We start from the raw sequence: 21,106 nt of genomic DNA on the forward strand, positions 1-21,106 counted from the left end.
TTTCTCAGACATGCCATGTTTCTTTAAACATTTTCTTTCATACTGCTGTACTGAGCTTTGGTTTTCAAATCCTTGCTTAGTGATTCCTAAAAAACAATGATTGCACAACTAATCGCTTACAGGTATTTGGGAGGAGGGAAGAGTATTTGCAAGGTGTATTATCTGAAGGAATGAAAACAATATCTTTTCAAGAGGAGTGGAAACAGGATCAGGAGTTGGGAAAAGATTGCTGCTTATTCCACATCTTCTGGCCGTTTAGCAAATTGTGCCGTGGGTTCAGTTTGTGCGTTCTTGAAGTAGGGTTTTTCATTGGGTTCCAGACAGTTACTCAGGATAACAGTAAAATTGCTCGTGATGCATATGTTCCCTCTATTCTGTCTCCTTTTGCGCTCTGCACAGGGAAGCACAGATTTGGAGAAGCATCGGGATCTGCTGGCTGCAGAAAATTTGTGCCTAAAACAAGAGAAGAAGCTGTGTGAGGCAAAACTGCAAGAATTCAAGAAGCAGCCTATGAAATGTGTTGATTGTGAGCACAACCAGGTAAAACTCTTCTCCTTTTTTCTAGAGTGCCTGTAGGCTGCCCAGGCGCAACTGAATTTGTTACATTTCTTCCTCCACGTTTGCTGCTCAGGAGAACAAGAAATTGCAAGAAAAGTTGGCCCAGCTGAAGGAAGAAACGGAAAAGGTGAGAGGCCGTTTGTCTGAGGTGGACCTGGAAGTGGAGCAGAAAACCAATCGGCTGGCCGAGGTTGAGCTGCGGTTGAAGGACTGTCTGGCAGAGAAGGCAGATGAGGAGGAGAGGCTGTGCCGGAGACTGCGGGAGAGTCAGGAGACAATAGCCAGCCTCAGAGCCCAGCCTCAGCAGATCAAGGTAAGGTGGGCCCTGGAATGGCTTGGGAAGGAACCATCTGTGCTGCTTTCTCAGGCCTGAACTAGATGAGACATCTGCCCCTTGGCTGCTGTGGGGACTGTTGGTCACACTCTCTCTGCAAGTTCCCTCTGGGAACTTGATTTTGAAGTGCTGCTGGGACCGCCTTCCCCCCACTTCCTTGAGCCAAAACAGCCGTGGGGAGAGGAGGCTCCAGAGGGAACTTGCAGAGGCCGAGTGACTGACAGTCCCTGCGGTGGGAATGTGGCAGATGCCACTTCTAGTTTATCTCTTAAAGCTGCCTAGAAGGTGTAACTGAGTCACCTTCTGCAGAGACCCTGATGTTTTCATAAGCTGGCTTGATTAGTTTGTGGGAATTGGGTCTGGTTAACCAGTAATCTCTTTCCTTCATACTTTTGGGTGTTACGATTCTGTAGATGTGTTCTTTTCCCCCCTGACCCACAGTATGTTGTCAGAACTGTGGAAGTGGAGTCCTGCAAGACCAAGCAGGCTCTCTGTGAAGCTCAGTCCCGGAACCAGTATTTGCAGGAGCAGGTTGGGATGCAGAGACAGGTGCTCAAAGAGATGGAACAGCAGTTACAGAACTCTCAGAAGACAACCGCTCAGCTCAGAGCACAGGTGTGTATCGTATCCAAGCCTTGCTAAGAGACAGACCCAAATGTAAAGAAGCTTATCCCAAATCAGACAACTTTGTTCACAAATGCGACAGGTAGAAAATATTTGCAAGTGCTTGCTCTCTCCCATTTGTTTGTTTAATGCTTGCTCTTTCCTATTTGTTTATTTAATAACCCTCTGTTCTCCTTAATGAAGCCACAGAGTGGCTTACCTCATTCTCTCCTCTGTTTCACAACCACCCTGTGAGGTAGGTTGGGCTGAGAGGGCCAAGGTCAGCCAGCGAGCTTCCGCAGCAGAGCAGGAATTCAAACCGGAGTCTCCCAGTTCCAACACTCTCATGGCTATCCTGCGTTGGCTCTTATGATGCTTCAGTCTCTCCACCCCCTCCCTTGTTGTTGTAATAAGTTGTTTTAATTGATTGTCCGTGCAATCCTAGGCAGAGTTACTCCAGTCTAAGCCCATTAAAATCAATGGATGTAGACTGGAGTATCTGCTTAGGATTGCACTGTATGTTATTGTAAGTTGCCTCATGCACTTATGGTGGAGCAGTAACTTGTGTCAGAAGTATTTTGGGGATCTATTTTTTCAAGAACCTGGGGAGCTACTAGTCACAAAATGGCAGATTGGTGGATGGGACCAGTCACAAAATGGCCACCCTTACAAAAAAATTACAGTATTTCAGAGCAGGTCTGTAGCGCTTTTGTGGGGAAATCTTTCCTTGGATGTTTTCCCAAATCATGCCCCCCCCCCATTGTAACTTTCCCTGCAAGGGGAAAATGTACAGTCACTTCTGTGTGTTTTCATTAGAAGAGGCAAACAGCAGCTTTGATGGAGGGAAAGTCAGTAGCCTGCTCCTTCCTTGCCCAGAGCACAGGTGCGTGCACGAAGGAAGAGAGGCTGATGCTGTTGTTTTCCCATCCAGAGCAAAGATGCATGTGTGCGCCTCCTTTTACTTCAGAATAGAAGAGAAGCTGCTGCAGTAGTTTTAAAAGCAATTGCAGTAGCACTGAAGGAGGAGTGGAGAGTCATTTTTTATTGCCTGGAGAGTGGACTAGAAATTTTTAAAAATGTTTTATTGGGGGGGGGGGGTCCTAATCCGTGATCATTTGCACCTCATTAAAGCAGATCAGGTATATTTGCTTCTAGTTTCCAGTCTTGCCCAATTTCCACTCTTCAGATCAGATCTTTATCTGAGGACTCCCTCCTCAGCCAATCCAGCTAGCACATAATCTGCTACCTTACTCAACGTGGCAAGGTGTATTTCCCTCAAGCCCAACAGACCCAGCATGCCTAGAGGTCATCTGCAACCTGTCCCTTGTACCGAATGCCTTCCCATCAGCGAGGAAGTAAGGGGAAACAGAGACTTGACTCCTTTTCTCTGACGATTTCATTATGGCCCATTTTCTAGGTTAAGATGTATGCGTCTGAGCTAGAACGAACTCATGAACAAATGCTGGAGGAAATGCAGAGCATGGAAGAGGACAAGAACAAAGCCATTGAAGAAGCATTTGCACGAGCACAGACAGAAATGAAGGCTGTGCATGAGAACTTGGCAGGTGAGGACCTGACCGAATAGCAGTTGGGGTGGGGCACTGATATGAAGGATCATAACTTCCAACTGGTCAAATGTATTTCACTCGGTAGAAGCTCTCCTTCGTGTTGAAGACACTTTGAAGTCTCCCTTCTCTGCCTGTCCTGTTGTGGCTTTCTTCAGGGACAGGGAATGAATTGACTGTGATCAAGAAAGAGGGGACTTTCTGTGCATGGATCTGTGATTCTGCTTTACTCTTCTTTGTAGGAGTGCGGAAAAATCTCCTTACACTCCAGCCAGCTCTTCGAACTCTCACTAATGATTACAATAACCTGAAGCAACAAGTCAGAGAATTCCCCACTCTGCTTGAAGAAGCCCTGCAGAATGCAAAGGCTGAGGTCAGAAAAACCTTAAGACTGATCTGAACAGTTTAAGGATTGTATTGTCGAAGGCTTTCATGGCCGGAGAACGATGGTTGTTGTGGGTTTTCCGGGCTGTATTGCCGTGGTCCGGAAAACCCACAACAACCACAGTTTAAGGATTGTGTTTCGGGTGGGCATTGTGAAACTGAGCCTCTCCATTGTTGGTAATTATTGGTAATTAGTAGTTCAGTGGAAGACAGCCGTTCAGATGGTCAGGTGTGAAGGGGGTACAATACTTGGTATCTGTGAGCAATGTTGCCCTGAAATGTTTTCTTCTCTCTTGAAGGTTGGGCAAGCTATCGCAGTGGTGAACAACACAAACCAGGAGCTGCTAAGAAAATACCGCAGGGAACTGCAGCTCCGGAAAAGATGTCACAATGAGCTTGTGCGACTGAGAGGTCTGTGTCCTTTATTTGGGGGCATATCAGGGATTCTAGGGGAGGGCTTTGGATCCTAGTTGCCGTGAAGTTGAGCGCTCAGTTTCTCTTTGCTGAGGAACTTGGGGACTGGAAACCTTTGGAGTGTACGCTGGCTCAGATCGTTTAGCTACTGGCTCTCTAACAAAGGGTGAATTTGTACACATACCTCTTAACAGAAAGCTGACCTGAGAATTGACCCAGATGCCGTCTGGGAGGGGTTTTTTAATTGGCTGAAATGGTCTTTGCGAAATAGTTGGGGTCCAGGAAACCAGCTGCTTTCAAATGTATACACTTCTGTAATTCCCTCTTGAAGGAAATATTCGAGTGTTTGGCCGAGTCAGGCCAGTAACTAAAGAGGATGGAGAAGGGCCGGATGCTGCCAGTGCAGTGACTTTTGATCCTGATGATGATGCTGTCTTGCAGCTTATGCACAAAGGGAAGCAGGTGTCGTTTGAACTGGACAAGGTTTTCCCTCCAGCAGCAACGCAAGAAGATGTAAGTATCGCCGCAGTGTTCTGGTGCTTGCGACAGGTAGATTTGCAAGATCTCCTGCTGTGTATGAGAGGTGTGAGTGTGGCTTGAAGACAATCACGTGGTTGACTTCCTCAACTGGATAGGAATTTCTATTGAAGCAGAGTTCATCTTTACTTAATGACAAAGAGGAAAGGTCAACAGAACCACTTCTCACCGTACTTCCTCATCCTAATTATTTAGATAAATTCTGGTCTGTTTTGTCAAGCCTGGGAGGGATTGAGTGGACTGACAGTTTCATTGACACGTATCTGAAGAGCCAGTTTGGCAGCAGAGGGAATCTCTTTGCCGGTATCTTACGCAGGCTTTGTTTTCAAAAGATCTTCCAGGAGGTTCAAGCCCTGGTCACCTCGTGCATCGATGGTTACAACGTTTGTATTTTTGCCTATGGGCAGACTGGCGCTGGCAAGACCTACACAATGGAGGTGAGCAGCATATCCATTGTTTATGGGCTGACAATCTGCGCAGTTTCTGGGGACTCTTCAGCTGAAGTGGCTTTGCTGGGCCATGGCAGAGGCACCTGCTTTGGATACAGAGGATGCCAGGTTCGACCCCCTGGCATCTCAAGGTGGCAGGTGCTGCCTGAGCACTACTGGCCGAGTAAAGTAGATATACCAGTGGTCTGATGATACAAGGGAGCTTCAAATGTGCACATATTATCTCCTTTTAATCATCATTTGTCAAATTGCTGGAAAAGGTTATGTGTGATGTGCCCTATCCACACTACTGGCTTGGCCTCATCTAATGCAGAGTGTTGCTCCTATGACCCTATGTCCACGTTTCATCTGTTTTGGTCACTTTGCTGAGGGTCCCTTAGCTATGAGTGGTTCATTTGAAAAGTGCCTGAAACTTGGTTGTTTTGGTGGTAACAGTGAAGTAGTGGAATTCTCTTCAGTCAAAGGGCAGCCTATCATAAATACCTAAAACATTCCTGCTTCCAATAAGCATTTGTGCTTAGGTTTTGTGGCTGCTATTTTTTAATGTGCTGTTTCATCTGGCCCTGAAAGGGTGGCTTTTTGATGGAGTTTTGGATTTTAATATTGGGTTGGATCCTACCAGCTTTTCTGCTGGTGAAAGGAGGGGGTGCCTCTCTTGACCACCAAAAAGGCTGTGCTAGGAATCATGGGACCAAGCTGAACCAGAATGACTGAGGAGCAAAAAAATAGATAAAAATCAAATCAAATCTACTCCTAGAAACCAATATCATCTAAATAAATTGAATATCATTGAATAAATGAACAGTGCGTCTATAAATCTGTGTAACATTCCTATTGTGAACCATAAAAGACCAAATATATTTCAACAAATTGTCTTTGTCAGTGATCAGTATAAAAAATGTCATAAATACAACCATTCCTTTATAAAAGATAAACATGATATATAGAACTAAAACACGAAAATGTGGCCCAGCTCGTCCTTCTTTACAGACTGAGGGAACCTGTCCTTTTGTCATTCCACAAATGATAGAAAACAGAATTGTTCAGGAGGGCATTTTTATAAAGGTAATATTGTAATGTGCCCTGACTTGGATAGCCCAGGTGAGCCTGATCTCATCAGATCTCAGAAGCTAAGCAGGGCCGGCCTTGGTTAGTAATTGGATGGGAGACCTCCAAGGAAGATCCAGGCTGCAGAGGCAGGCAATGGCAAACCATTTCTGTTAGTCTCTTGCCATGAAAACCCCACCAGAGGTCTCTATAAGTCAACTATGACTTGAGGGCATTCTTTACCACCAATATTGTAACGTAAAGCGCTTTTATAAAGCAAAGAAGACTATGGTCTATACCAGTGTATGGTACGCATTATCTGTTTGGTGTATGTATTATTCCACTGGCATTGCATTGTTTTCTACTTTTGTAATACCATTCCCTGCATTGCCTAATATATCATGTCTTAATACAATTGCTTTGTTTCAAATTGCTGTTGGCTGTCTCCTGGCATCCAGTGCTCAGGCCACACTCCCTGTGAGCATAAGAAGAGCCCTGCTGGATCAGACCGATGGCCCATTTAGTGCAGCATTCTGTTTCACACAGTGGCCAGCCATTTAGCCTGGAGGGCCAACAAACAAGGCACAGAGGCCAAGACATTGCCCTCATATTGTCTCCTAGCACTGGTATTCAGAAACCGACTGCCTCTGCATGTAGAGAACCTCTTCACTCAACATGGCTAGTAGCCTTTGGTGGACCAGTCCTCCAAGAATCTATCTAACCCCCTTTTAAAGCCATCTGTACTCATGGCCCTCCATACCTACACTGGCAATGAATCCCAGAATTAATTACTTGTTGAGTAAAAAGGTATTTCTTTTTGTCTGTCCTATTGCTTCATTGGGTGCTCTGCATGTAAATGGAGTGAAGAAGTGTGGAGCTATGGCAAACAGCCCCCATTCATGCCCATCACAACAGAGATTTGCTGTGCAGTCTGAATGAAGTCTAGGTCAAGTCTTGAGACCAAAGCAGAAAGCAATAACTTTTGGGAGGGTATGTTCTTATCAGAAGGTCATGCTGTTTCCAAAGCCCTGTGTAATAGGCCCAGGATCCGTTAGAGAATGAGCCGCTGTGATTCTGGCCTCTGCTTTTGGAGCCCTCGTGCACCAATTTGTGTGAAGAGCACTTCCGTGTGAGCGAGGCACTTACGGGGACCGACATGGAGACATTTCTGACTGTTTCAGCTGTCTTGCAGGCAGCCAAAAACTCTGGCAAGTCACAAAGCTTGTTTCTGCTGATCGTTAGCTGCATAAGGCCAGACATGTTGCCTAAGGCCAGGCACATTTCTCAGTTTGGTTATGAGAGACCCTAGGTGATTGGTTGGAGGGAAGGGTAAGATACACACATTGAGAAACACTGTATTATGGAATTTGCTACAATAAGCTTTTTTAAAAGATTAGATACCACCCTTACTGCTGTCTGTTGATAAGGACATGCTTGTTCTCAGATGCTGGGTACAACGGACTGTGGAGGGCAGTGGCTTTCAAGCGCCTTGGAAGAGTCTTGCTGGCCACTGCCAGAAGCAGAATGTTGCCTGAGCTTTGGTCTGTTTCAGCATGGCTGTGGGATGGCTGAATGTTGATGAACCCATAAAGGATCTGAAATTTCCCCTTCGGCATCAGCAAGTTCCCTGAACTTTATGCTTTCTGGTATATTTGCATCCAGGACTTTTTTTCTGGGGAAAGAGGTGGTGGAACTCAGTGGGTTGCCTTAGGAGAAAATGGTCACATGGCCAGTGGCCCCGCCCCCTGATCTCCAGACAGAGGGGAGTTTAGATTGCCCCCCTCTGTCTGGAGATCAGGGGGCGGGGCCACCGGCCATGTGACCATTTTCAAGAGGTTCTGGAACTCCGTTCCATCGCATTCCAGCTGAAAAAAAGCCCTGGTTGCATCTCTATGTTCTCTTTTGTCATCTTCCTCACTAGGGAACTCCTGAAAACCCAGGAATCAATCAGCGGGCTCTGCAGCTTCTCTTCTCAGAAGTGCAAGCCAAAGCTTCAGCCTGGGACTATAAGATCACCGTCAGCGTGGCAGAGATATACAATGAAGCACTCAGGTAATGGAATGACTCCAAGGGACTGTTGAGTCCTCCAGGGTCAGTGTTATTTAGACAGACTGGCAATGACTTTGCAGTGTCTCAAGCAGAGGTCTTTCGTATCACCGACTGCCAGATCCTTTCAGCTGGCAATGCCAGGGATTGGACCTGGGACTTCCTACATGCCATGGCCCCACCCTCCTATACAGGGTTGCCTCTGTCTGTGAAAAACTGTACCCTCAACCAGATAATGTAACCAAGAGACTTGTGATACCTTAAAGACAAATTTATCGTGGCATAAGCTTATGCACGAGGTCTTATACCACAATGAATCTATTAATCTGTCGTTTTGGCGACTGTAGACTAACCAAGCTAGCCCGCTGGAATTCAAACCCGCCCCCCCCAGTTCCATTGTGACTGACCAAAGTTTTTGACAGAGAAGACTTGCTCTGCGAGCCTCCTTTCTTCTTTCCCTCTTCCCATTAGTCTTCTTTGTGTACTGCCAGAGTATTTGAACGTCATTTCAATGTCATTTCATTCTCAGAAATATTTAAGCTGAGGTGAGCACTCCTGGTTTGTGAGAAGAGAAGGATGCAAATACTTCACTCAGGCAGCCAGGGGTCTGATATATCGCTTTCTTTATTGGATATTACTGCAAGGCAACAATGTATTAGGCAATAAAATGTAGAGCAGCTTGGATAGTTTCTTGTATCTATCTCTGATCTAGTATCTACATATTAATATTGTTCTATATTGGTAAAGCTACTCTTTTATAGAGCAACGCCTTGCCGGCTTCTCTGGGGGTTATTCATTGTCCTGCTTTCCTCTCTTTCAGAGACTTGCTCAGAAAAGCGCCTCAGGAGAAGCTGGACATCAAACTGTGCCCAGATGGCAGTGGGCAGCTCTATGTGCCGGGCCTGACCGAGTTCCCTGTACATTGCTTGGAAGATATTAACAAGGTTAGAAAGAAGATGTTCACTACTGATGGCAAAGGAAGGCCCACCATTTGGGTTGTGGTTTGGGGTCTTACAGATTAGGCAGGATGGGTTTAGCTTGAACTTCCTTCTTGTGTTAGTCAGAGGGAAGGGTAAACAAAGAGTCCATGTGTGTCAGTGCACATGTTCATGTGTACCATATGCACGAGATTGTATTAAAGGATAGATTTGCACGTATTGTGAAACTTGGACTAGATTTCATTGCATGCCAAGGGTTTGTTCCTGTTCCTTGGGACTGACTGTGTTGGCATTTACCTGTTCTCATATTACTGTGGTCTAAGAACCTTCTTCATTGATGGTTCTGTGCCAGAAGAGCTTGGCTGCAAATGAAATAATTTGCTAACAATGGCCCCATGATGGGGTAAAGGTCCAAGGAGGAACGCTTCAAGAGAATTGGCTCCATTTGGTGAGGGAGTGAATGAAACTGGCTTTCTGACTTTCTCTCAGGTCTTTGAATTTGGGCACTTCAACCGCGCTACGGAATGCACCTGTCTAAATGAGCGAAGCTCACGTTCTCATGCCCTTCTCATTGTCACAGTGAGGGGAGTCAACTACAGTACTGGAATACGAACCACAGGTTGGAGTCTCAAATAGGGTGGAAATGGGTGGGAATCCCCTCGGTCTTTGTTGCACTAACCCACAAGGCAGTGGGAAGACTGGCTTTCTTAGACAGCTTGATCTCACGAGAGCATCTTAGAGAAAGTGCAGCTTTTATAGCTCCAGCAAACTGCCTTGCCTCCCTGTGCCCAGTGATGTTTCTTCTCTTCTAGGAAAGCTGAATTTGGTAGACCTGGCAGGTTCTGAGCGGGTGGGGAGATCCGGTGCAGAGGGAAGCAGGTTGCGTGAGGCTCAGTACATCAACAAGTCCCTGCTAGCCTTGGGAGATGTGATCTATGCCCTCCGTTCTCGCCAAGGCCACGTGCCTTTCCGCAACTCCAAGCTGACTTACCTCCTGCAGGACTCTCTCAGTGGTGACAGCAAGACCCTCATGATGGTTCAGGTAAGTGCTGGCTCATGAGGAATATGGATTCTTGCAATTGACATGGAAAAACATGAATGCATTGTTCCTTGGAGGATGCACACAAATCAGTATTTGATCTGATGCATTCCACTTGTTTGCTACACTCTGGCAGGATCTAGGACTCTTCTGATTAATCTGTAGGGAATCCATGATAACCACAGCTTTCCTCAGCAGTGAGTGCTTTATTACATTTTCCAGGTCTGCAAAAGTGCAATGTTTTGTACTCAAAGGACGTAATAGTTTTCTCAGATTGTCTGTTCCAGTTTCAGTGCCAGGTAGACTTCTGTGCCACGAACGTCACAGGCATCCACTGGATATTGTCTGCGGCAGCTGACGTAACCCTTTCCTCATTTTCACTGTTTGAATCAATAATAGTCAACATGGCCCCATCTGCAAATACTTAAATCTGCAGATAGGGGCCATATAGAGTAAAGGGGAATTTTTCAAGCAAACTTGCTTCCAGTAAGTTTGCAGAAAATCTGAAATGACTTTTTAAAATGGAGTAGGGAGTAAAATCCCCCCAGGCAGAGGAGCACTGCCTGCTCATGCATGGGAGATGGAAGGGGAGCTGCTATCACATGAGCCAGATGGGTAGATCTGGCTGTAATTTATTTATTTATTTAGATTTCTGTTCCACTGTCCCCATGAAGGGCTCAGGGCGGATACTGCAGGTGAGCAGGGGAAGGTAGAGTGGGAGCTGCTACACCCGTTCTGTGTTCATGTAGCTTACCTTGGGAATCTCAGTGGGCTCACAAATAATGTGCTGACTTCAGCCCCTGGGGAGGAACTTGAAAGTGGGTGTGCAGGGAGGGAAAGAAGGAGGATTGTACACTGTGAGTTACCCAGTATTGACACCAGTGCCAGATACTGGAGTCCCAAGATGCTGCCTAGCAACTCCTGGCACCATCAGAGAACCTGTCTGAATTTGAATCATTTCGATGTCAGGGCTACCAAGGCGATGGTGGTGGCTGTCTATAGTGGGGAAGTGACCAGTGAGTGTGTGGGTGGGGGTGAGGTAGGAGCCCAAGTACTCCAACCACTGTTGCTTGAGCTAGAGGAAGTGGTGGTGCTGCACACTGGCAGATGACTGAGCAAGCAAAAGGGGGGGCAGAAAGAGTGACTGAGAGAAGGGAGGAAAGAGAAAGAGACTAAGGAAAGGGTTGAGGGGGAAAAGGGAGGAAGCAAAGGTGGAGAGAATGGGGTGCTCCCTCCCCCACAAGTTCTCATGAATGCCTGCTTATATTTTATAAATGCTTCATGTGCTTGTTGGCTGAATGGGTGCTCCCTGTGTCACCCCAACAGTGGAGTCATCCAGACTGTTACCTATCGATTACAAGAGATCTTTTATCCTCAGTGCAAAAGAAACGAAGTCCCATTTGAAAGGAACCAGAGACTGCTCAAATACTATTCAGTTGGGTGTAGTGGTTAAGAGCGACGGGAGAACCGGGTTTGGTTCCCCACTCCTCCACTGAGGAGCTAGCTGGGTGACCTTGCAGCTCTCTCAGAGCTCTCTCAGCCCCACCCACCTCACAGAGTGATTGTTGTGGGGATAATAATAACATACTTTGTAAACTGCTCTGAGTGGGTGTTAAGTTGTCCCAAAGGGAAGTATATAAATCAAATGATGTTATTGTTATTATTATTCAACCACTTTATTGCTGCCATACAGCAATGAAGAGATGTTAAGGCAACAAGGTTCATTCCTTCCTTTGGACTTCTTGTTACAGGTTCCTCAATCTAAGAGGATAAATTCTCCACTGGTTCCTCAGCCAAGAGGATTTGCTCCTGTAGTTCCAACCCGCCCCCCCCCTTATACATTCCAAAAGACAAATTCTCAAGGAAGAAAATTGGCACCAGCACCCATCAATTCTAACATATCTTACCCCAGTGCTAACTCTTTGCAATACAAGATTGCAATCATCTCACTATGCTCCTCTTCAGGGGCCCAGCTTGGGGGCCCCTGTCAACTGAGGCTAGGTGGGGGACAACCCAAGAAAGGATCTCCTCAGTTGTGGCACCAAAATTATGCAGTTCCCTCCCCATAGATATTTGTCTTTCTCCTTCTGTCACTGTCTTCCTTCAGCAGGTGAAGATGGTTTTGTCTGTCAGTCCCTTGCTGACCCTCCTTTTATGTGTTTCATTAATTGTTGTTTTTGATTGGTGCGTGTGTATAAGAGGGTATATTTTAAAAACTTTTAATGTTTTGATTGCTTGTCGCCTTATGGCCTCTAAACTGGGTGGAAAGATGGTATAAAATGCTTTAAATAAATAAACAAATACTGACACTGCCATTTTCTGTCTCGTTCCAGGTATCTCCTGTTGAGAAGAACACAAGCGAGACGCTCTGCTCCCTCAAGTTTGCAGAGCGTGTTCGCTCTGTAGAGCTGGGCCCTGGTTCTCGGAGGACAGAATTTGGCTCTTGGTCCAGTCAGGAGCACTTGGAGGTAACTCTCCCTCTTGCCCCTGCCCCAGATTAATGTTGCTTTATGGTGCAGCTGATCTTCTCCGGGCTTCCATTGGCTTCACGTTTGGTATTTTCAGAACTTTTTTCTGTAGAGAAAATATAAATTCTGGACTTAAGTGCATTAAATGGGGGATACAAGAACAGAAAGGTACACAAAGATGAGTACTGTCAGTCACCTGAGCAGTGTTGGATGGTGCTAATGAGCAAAACTAGCGAGTCCTGGTGGCATGTTGCATGGTGTCTCCCTCACCAGCAGGTCAGAGCAGAAGGTATGTTTTTGATTGTCCCTCATGAGTGCCCATTGTTTGAAAGGAAGCCTCTGTGGTTCGATTCCTTGGCTTTCATCATTAAACGGAGGGGTGGTATTGTGATGTCTTGTGTGTGTTGTAGTAGCTGCTAGTCTTCTTCATCAGCTGCAGCTTTCTTGTTGGGAAAGTCAGGAGCCAGCTGTGTTTGAAGCAGATCCTGAATATTATCTGGAATATTATGTCTCAGCCAGCTGGGGTGGTTGGTCGGCACTTAACAGCCTTTTCTGTTAATGGAAGCCTGCAGCGCTCTGAGTCTCAGGGTGACCGTGCCATGGACCCACTCTATCAGTCTTTGTATTTCTGTGAGCCCAGCTGTGTGTTCCACAGCTGAGCCCTGTTGGACCTTGGCCATTTGCTTGCCACCACCTAAAAAATCGCTGTGTGTTTTTTTGAAGCTGGACTGTAGGTCACCCCCTTAAATGTATGTCTGTGAGAAAAGGCCAGGATCCCCATTATCAGCCTGTATGGTAGCATGGGTTTAGCTATAGGCACCAAGTTAAAGTACCAAATTTTAGATGGATTTTTCTTCTATATACATATAATTAGCGAACAGGGAAATCTAAAAAGGTGGACTACAGAAAACAAAAAGAAAATTCTAATGAACTAAACACTAACAACTCTACAGGCATCTCTCCACCTGAGAGCCCTCCCCCTCTCCAAAGCAGGCACCTGGGCTTGGCAAAACGTTTATCGGTGTTGCTATTATTAATGTCACTTATAGCCCACCTTTCTCACTGAGATTCAAGGTAGATTATACAGTGTGAGATTAGTACAGTCAGTTTTAAGGACATTTCCTTAAACAATGCCATAGGTTAAATAAACATTGTAAATAAGTTTACAAAGATACAGCATTAGTAAGAATCCAATACAGACTTGAAGAAATACTGAAACAGAACATGAGCAATTCTAGGGCTGACCTTCGACAACATGAAGCACAGGTCGCTCGTAGGAACACGATAGTATGTAAGGTAACATAGTGGTGAAGTCTATGTTCCTTAACTCATTAGTGAAGCATCTGAGACCCCCCTCTCTACAATACAAAAGCCTTTTAAAATCGGTTTTGCATCGTTTACAGAAAGCTAGGAGAGTGGGGGCTTTCCTGACCTCTTCAGGCAGGTTGTTCAACAGGGTAGGCACCACCACCGAGAAAGCCCATGTACAGGCTGCTGTTGCTTTCGCCTATGTGCAGGGTGGCACCTGAAAGAGACCCTGTTCAGATGAGCGAAGCTGCCAAGGAGGAACATAGGGAGGGAGGCTTTGGATAACCAATACCTTGAACTTGACTTGATAGCAGTCACGACTCAGCGTTTTGCACCAATTGGAGCCTCCTAGTTAATTTGGATGGGAGACCTACATATAATACATTACAATAGTCAAGTCTTGATGTTACCATAGCATGGATCCAGGTGGCCAGGTTGGTCATGTCGCGGTAAGAAGCCATCTTCCAGGGTACAGTGAGCTTGGAAATCTTTCTGCATCATATTTCTAGGTGTACTCAAGAGCAGGGTCCCCATTTTGGACCAATCACAAAGTGGAATGCTAATTCAGAACTCCTGCCAAAGGACTTTAACCAATTAATTTTTCCTAAGGATCCTAGAGTGCTTTGTTCATGGTTCCCCAATATTGTGGTACGCAAAGCATAATATGAGGTACTAAGAGGAGGAAGTTAAGCAAGGGCAGACCGGGAGGCTAAGCTTAAAACAACCCTTAGGAAAAAAGCATCGTAGTGAAAGATGGTGGTCCCTGTAATTGCTAGGAGTGGGAGCAGGGCCAGAACACTTCTACTGGCTCTCCTATATGCACATTGATTGAATGTGTGAGCTCAATGTGTGTTGTGAGGCTGAGGAGAAGGAGATGAAGAAACGGGTAGCAGCAGCTTTTCACTGCGTGCTCGTGACTTCCACAGAGTCCGTGCATGCTCAAGGAATAGCCCGTTCACCACTGAAGTGCTGGGGGGGATGGCTCGCCCTCCTCCCAGCCTCCTAGAAGGAGCTGCAGCCCAAGCCATTCCTCCTTTTCTTTCCCCCCCCCTCTCCTTTAGTCAAGCCAAGACACGCCCCCAGTCAGTTCCGTTTCTTGTTTTTCCATCCTCTCGTTGAAGTGGCTGCCAGCCACCAAGCAGGAGCTCGCAGGAGGCAAGAGACGGAGACGGAGGTGGGACAGGAAAGCCACCTGGAAGAATTTAAAGGGGGGGGGGTGGCAATAAATTGTTTGCCACAAAATATATAAACTTGATGCCAGTAAAAGAGGCTGCAGGAACTGTCTCTTTTTGTCTTGGAGAGGTGGAGGTGCTGTGCTGATTGCTTGGCATGATTGACACTGCAGTAAGCATACTACTTGGCTATGAGAGCTACTCAAGGCAGCTGTTATATAGACACCTCATTCGAATCATTAAGCAGTGTTCAGGTATAGAGCTCCTTGTGGTTGGGGGAGAAGGAAAAAGCGCCAGCCCTGGTTCTCCCCCCCCCCAATTTTACCATGCTGCAAAGCCTGAACTGGAGCTGTAGCAGGAGACTGCTGCAAAGGGAAGTGGCCCTGCCAGCTGCAATACCACATTTCACACACACACACCAGTCACTAGAGGCACATCTTGTATATGTTGCTCTGGGGCAAAGAAGCTGCTTCTGCTTCTCACTGGGGAGGCAGCAAGTTCTGAATAGAACTCACCTCCTTGGACCATTCGCTTCCTCCAACAACGTAGAGTGGTGGCGGGATGGGGCCCTGAGAGGGAGTTATATTCAGAACTTGCTGCTCTGGCAAGAAGCTTTGCTTTAACCCAGTACAGGCAAGATGTGCACCTAGACAGCTGGGAGCCTCAATAAAGGAAGGCGGCTTCACCCCACCCAATTCTTCCTCCTTCCTGCGTGCCATTCCTGCCCGCCCGCCCCCGCTCCCTCTCTCGCACACACCCTGGGAACTTAGCCTGCTGTAGCTTCTGGTGCCAGCCGTTTAAAAGTGAAATATTAAATAATAATAAAGCTCCAAGTCTCGGCAACTGAGACAGTAACAGGCTCTGCTGCAGGCTCCCTTTTGTGTGGCACGCCGGCTATTCCTAATCTACTCAAGGCCCCCCAGGATACAGATGACTTGAGCCAAGCCTTCATTCAGTTCCCTGTTCCAGGGGCCTCCATCTTCACATGCGTGGCCTCGCCTCTTCAAGTGGTTGGCTGAGGCAGTGGAGGGCTGGCAGCAGCTGGTGCAGGGAGAGGGAGAGGAATGCACGAGTGCTTGATCGGTGTCAGACTTTGGAGCTGCCTGTAGGTGCAGGGAGAGGCCATCGTCTGCCACTTTTCTTCTAGGGCAGCCTCCCCACAAACTTCCTGGTCAGTTTAATGGCCAGTCAAGCTACAGTGCCTTTCATACGGGGTCTTTAACCTACTTTGGGTTTCATACACCTTAAGGATGAGATTCCCAACGTGGTGCCCATGGGTGCCTTGGTGCCTGCTGACTCTTCCTGGTGCCCACCAAGTGTTGTTTTTTAGAAAGTGGGTGGAGTCAGGTGGGGCCCAGCAGAGCTTCTAATCGGTTGTTAGAAATCTGGTTGTACAGATCTTGTTAAAGGTTGCTTTAGCAGCAGCTACCATCACAGCACAATGATCTTCACCTCATGACTGAAGGTTAAGCTTTATGTATGCAAGGAAATTTTTTGAATATTAAATGTATTGAACATATTTTCATTTTAAAAGGTATCTTGTTAAGCAGAGCTTCTACCTGAAATATTGAAGTGTTAGAGTTATGCATAACCTCACTCCCTGATATTTTGCAATTGGCTCTGCCTTCCGCGACAGCCGTTTTGTGGTTGCACCCAACACCCTGTGTCAGAATTCCAAAGGCAGGCTCAAAAAGGTTGAAGACCCCTCCCTTAAGGATGAAACCCACTTTGCCCTCTCAAGCCAATGGATTTTTTAAAGGTTCCAAACACCTTAAAATGCTCTCTTCTGACAGTTAATGAAGCTTTAATCTGGGTATTCCATAACCTCTTTAGATACTGTTGTTGCACTTTATCCTTTGGTTGTGTGAAACATTTAAAAATCTGTTTCAGAACCCCAAAGCAGGTTTAAAGAGTCTGTATGAAAGGGATCTAGGTATCAGACTGGGGAAGTACTACATTGATTTCCCTGCCTGCCCCAATTTGCAGGATACTGTGGCTGGTGGCCCAGTGTGAGGCATCTATATGACAATCCCCCCCCCCCCAAAATCTGGGACACTGATGTGCTGTGTTCTTCAGTGTGAAATGGAGTTTTGAGCTTTACTGCAAACTCAAAACAAGACAGGCCAGTTTCTTTCCTAAATCATAGAAGTTAATAACAGTTTTCAAGTAGCCTCCCTTTAGATACTTCTTCCACCTTCTTGAGCTGTGTTGATTTTGCTCCTGTTAACAGTCTTCTATGGCAACTCCTTATTAGTTTTCTTTGTCTCCATTTCTTACCGTTATTCTTTCTGTAGACAGACTCATCAGTCTCCGCACAGCCCTGCATTCGATCACAGTCTTCTCCTCGGACAGGGCGATCAAGTTCACTCCGATCAAGGCTCCAGACTTCAGGTAAGAGTTGGTGCCAAATCTGCAGTTCCTAAATGCATTATAAGTCTTGCAGGGGTTGCTTAAGGGCAAATTAAATTGCTGGCAAAGCAATTAGCTTTGACTTTTGCCTTTGCACATTCTCAGCATCTTGTTTAAATTGTGCAGCAACATGTGCAAAGTAGCTACATTCACCCAGTTTGCACACCAGCACAATGTCTGCAAGGGTTATAGGCTTCTGATGTGACCAGTTTGCAACACAGTTGAAACTAGACCCTGAACTCATGCAGGGAAGCTCTGTGCTTCATGTTTAAGGCACGTGAGGGTCAGAATCTGAGACACAGAAATAATTAATTAGAACATGCCTTGAAGGCCACTGTGGATATAAAAGTGGGATATAAACAGTTTCAATGAACGCCCATGAAGAGCATTCCAAAGAGTTTTTGGACCCTTGCCACATCCTGCTAGCTGGATTGCCTGAGGCTGCTGTGCATCTAATCCTGGCTATCCCTGACCAAAAAGTCCCTGACAAACAAAAAACTATCTGCACACCTTGTGCCTGATATCTTTGTCAGTATTTGTGCTCTGATTACTTCCAACCTATGTCATACTCCTCAAATCTTATCCCATCTCTGCCACCATATTATGATCGGGAGGGGAGTTTCTCACTCCCCCCCCGGCTGATTTTTCCCAAGTGCAAGGTGGCACCTACAGAAGGCCCTGTTCAGATGAGCGAGAGCTGCGATACTCCCTCCCTCTTTCCCACTCCCTCCAGCCTCCCTCCTGTGTCAGAATTCCAAAAGCGCCCAATCAAAAAGATAAATAAATAATGTTGGGTTTTTCCCTGTCTACGTCTCTCTTCTGCACTTTTGAATGCAAAATTTGCCTAGCATTCTGAAATGGTTTCTCTGCAGGAATCTCCCATGCTGAAGTGTTGTCCTTATCCATTTTTTCTTCCTGTTAAAGGGCTGAGTTTATTTCGGAATGAAATATTCTTAATTTTTCCTGCTTTTAAATGTTTGTTCAGTATGTTTACGTTTTTAAAAACCATCATTTAGACTTATTTATTTATTTACATGCCCCTTCTCAGCCTGATAGTTCTCAGAGTACTTAATTTTTTTTAAAAAAGGTAAATCGGTCCGGGGGGGCGGGGCTCAGCTGGAGCTGTTTGGTATTATTAAATATCACATCGTATTGTGTCAGTTCTACACAAGGAAAGTTGTATAGGATGACCTGTTAAGATGCAATGAACTTAAAGTGGGCATTGCTGATTACCTACATTGAATGTTCACCCCACTCCCCACCCACTGTTTTCTTGTTTCTTAGGGAAGCTGAAGCCAGTATCTGTGTGACAGACAAACTGATCAGAGAAATGATTGATTCAGGAGAAGCTGAGAAATATTTTCTGAGAGATTGCCCTGCCCCTGCTCTTCACCTATGTCAAAGCCAATGTGGACTGCGATGACTGCTGCAGTTAAAACAAAATTTTGGCATAGCAAAGATTCTCTGTCGGACACACCCACATTAAATGATAATGTGAAGCCTCTCTGAGATGCTCCATCTTTACTAACAGTGCATAGTCTGGACTTGGATAGAAATGGACTTGAGGAGATAGTCGATCCCTTATGACACTGAACTCTGTCACTGTATTAGAGCGGCTCACGCCACACACAAAAACAGCAAAATAAGACCATTCGCAGAAGCTGAGTTTTCTTCCTATTCTGGGATTCCTTAGGTATACGAAGAAGTTGTAAAGTAACTAAAAGTGGGAATAATATCCTGATGAGGTGTAGGTATATTCTAGGATGCACAGAATGTTACGATCTAATGCAAGCCAATCAAAGGAAAAAACAGAGGGATACTGGAAAATTGGCTGGTGAGAGGTTTGCGGGGAGATGGGGCTGTATTTTCCTCTGAAGTACCTTACAGGACTTTTAATTATGTTACATGTATTTTTAAATGGACACTCTCCAAGTCTTTTTGCCCTTAACTTTGATTTTTAAATGAATAAAGTGATACCAAGATGGTGGGTTTAGTACATGGGTGTGCCTGTTTGTCTAGAATGTTCTTGTCTTCCTTTTTACCATCTCTCCTTTTTCTGCTCTTGTCCTATAATTATTTATACTCACACAGTAACACCCACCTTCACACACCTTGACTCCCAATTCTCCCTTAGAATTCCCCATGGAGAGCTCATCTGGGGAAGGGATCACTCGTCTCTTTGGATAGCACAGAAGAATTGGCTGGCTTCTGTTTGTACCTCTGGCATTCTTTTTGTCCTGGTCCCACTCTTGTTTCCTACCACAATATGAAGGGAGAATCTTGAAAGGGAGAGCCTCATTGGAACTGGGGATAGCTGTACTCACGGATGTCCTTGAAGTTGCACCTTTTGCTTCTCTCCAAAGGAGAGCTTATGGAGAAACAACCAAAATCCTGTGTAGAAAATTATCAAATATACAAGTATAAATATAATATACTTTTAGTATATACAAGTTATACAAGTATAACTGGGAGCCAGTTTGGTGTAGTGGTTAGGAGCACGGGACTCTAATCTGGAGAGCCGGGTTTGATTCCCCACTCCTCCACGAAGCCAGCTGGGTGACCTTGGGCGAGTCACAGTTCTCTGGAGCTCTCTCAGCCCCACCCACCTCACAGGGTGATTGCTGTTGTGGGGATAATAATGACATACTTTGTAAACCACTCTGAGTGGGCATTAAGTTGTCCTGAAGGGCGGTATATAAATCGAATGTTATTAAATAATAGTCCTATATAAAATGAGAAATTATAAAGTTATGAGATAAATGTGTGATCTCAAGTCTGTGAGGAAAGTGAAACTACAAGGTATGTTAGGCCCCAGGGCAGTCTGCCAAGTAGTGAAGATGATACCTGCTTACTGTTACTAAGAGTGGTTTTGTCTCTGAGGTTTTCAGTGGGTTTATCAAAACCCAACATTTTTAGCTCTCCAACTCCCTAAAATGGATCTTTTTCAATCCAAACCCCCTCTTTCCTCCTCTAGATTCTCCCCAAAGGGTGCTTTAGGAGGTGCTTGATCCCAAGCCCTCTTTTTCACTCTACAACTCTTAAGAAGTGTATTTCCAGGTTCTTAATCCCAACCCTCATTGTTTGATCTAGAACCCCAAAAGGTGTTTTTTCAGGGTTCTCTATCCAAATCCCATCTTTTTTAGCTACAATACCTGCCAAAAGAAGAGTTTTGGGGGGTTTCTTGAACCAAACACCATCTTTCCCCCTCTAGACTATCAGAAAAGGGCATTTTTAATGGTTATAGTTGGACCCACTCTTGTTCACTCCAAGCCCCCCCCTCAATTGTTCATTTCAGGGATCTTCAGCAGAACCCCCTCTTTTTCTCTAGACCCCCTCTCCAGAACTTTTTTGGGTTCTGAAACTGAACTTCTTGGCAGGGGGAACAATGGGTTTTTTTCAAAGTTTATCTTGGTGGCTTCTGTGCAGTCCCACACTGGGACTATGCACACGCAGGCTGGCCACAGAGAGGATTTCCAGAGCTTTCTAGAAGACTAGGAGGGCTCTTCCTCCCTTTGGCACATGCACATCAAAAACATCACATGACCAGGAGGAGGGGCACTATTCTCTCAATTATCTTTTTGCCGCCGCAGAGAGAGGATGTCCATTGTTGTCCTCTGCTTTTCACTCACCTCATCCTTGAGGCTGATGAGAATTACTCCTTTTAAATGTTTTAAACCATCAATAGTCATTCTAGTGAAGAATAAAACTACATTTCAAAAAAGTTTCTGTCGCGTTGTCATGGCGCCTCAAGAGAGGCCTCTTCAAGATGCTGGAAAATGCCAGCCTAATTAAAGACAGCTGCTCCCTCCCTGGCATCTTTAATTACCAAGGCCTA

The 21,106-nt window shown here is 45.7% G+C and overlaps 1 protein-coding gene across 4 annotated transcripts in view; it reads left to right on the forward strand.

Moving 5' to 3' along the window:
- KIFC3 (kinesin family member C3) overlaps window positions 1–19,267 on the forward strand; it is a 51,164-nt gene extending 31,897 nt beyond the window's left edge. For all 4 annotated transcript variants that reach the window (XM_054999797.1, XM_054999798.1, XM_054999796.1 and 1 more), the window contains 15 exons: window positions 400–540; window positions 632–871; window positions 1,334–1,507; window positions 2,913–3,060; window positions 3,303–3,433; window positions 3,744–3,855; window positions 4,190–4,371; window positions 4,728–4,832; window positions 7,813–7,943; window positions 8,758–8,881; window positions 9,365–9,494; window positions 9,688–9,917; window positions 12,248–12,382; window positions 17,157–17,253; window positions 18,556–19,267. In XM_054999797.1, the coding sequence (XP_054855772.1) occupies window positions 400–540; window positions 632–871; window positions 1,334–1,507; window positions 2,913–3,060; window positions 3,303–3,433; window positions 3,744–3,855; window positions 4,190–4,371; window positions 4,728–4,832; window positions 7,813–7,943; window positions 8,758–8,881; window positions 9,365–9,494; window positions 9,688–9,917; window positions 12,248–12,382; window positions 17,157–17,253; window positions 18,556–18,581 (2,106 nt within the window). In that variant the 3' untranslated portion in view covers window positions 18,582–19,267. The remainder of the gene's footprint in view (window positions 1–399; window positions 541–631; window positions 872–1,333; window positions 1,508–2,912; window positions 3,061–3,302; window positions 3,434–3,743; window positions 3,856–4,189; window positions 4,372–4,727; window positions 4,833–7,812; window positions 7,944–8,757; window positions 8,882–9,364; window positions 9,495–9,687; window positions 9,918–12,247; window positions 12,383–17,156; window positions 17,254–18,555) is intronic.
- The last annotated feature ends 1,839 nt before the right edge of the window (window positions 19,268–21,106 follow it).

The sequence above is a fragment of the Eublepharis macularius genome, chromosome 15 (assembly GCF_028583425.1).
Source record: "Eublepharis macularius isolate TG4126 chromosome 15, MPM_Emac_v1.0, whole genome shotgun sequence".
NCBI lineage: Eukaryota > Metazoa > Chordata > Lepidosauria > Squamata > Eublepharidae > Eublepharis > Eublepharis macularius.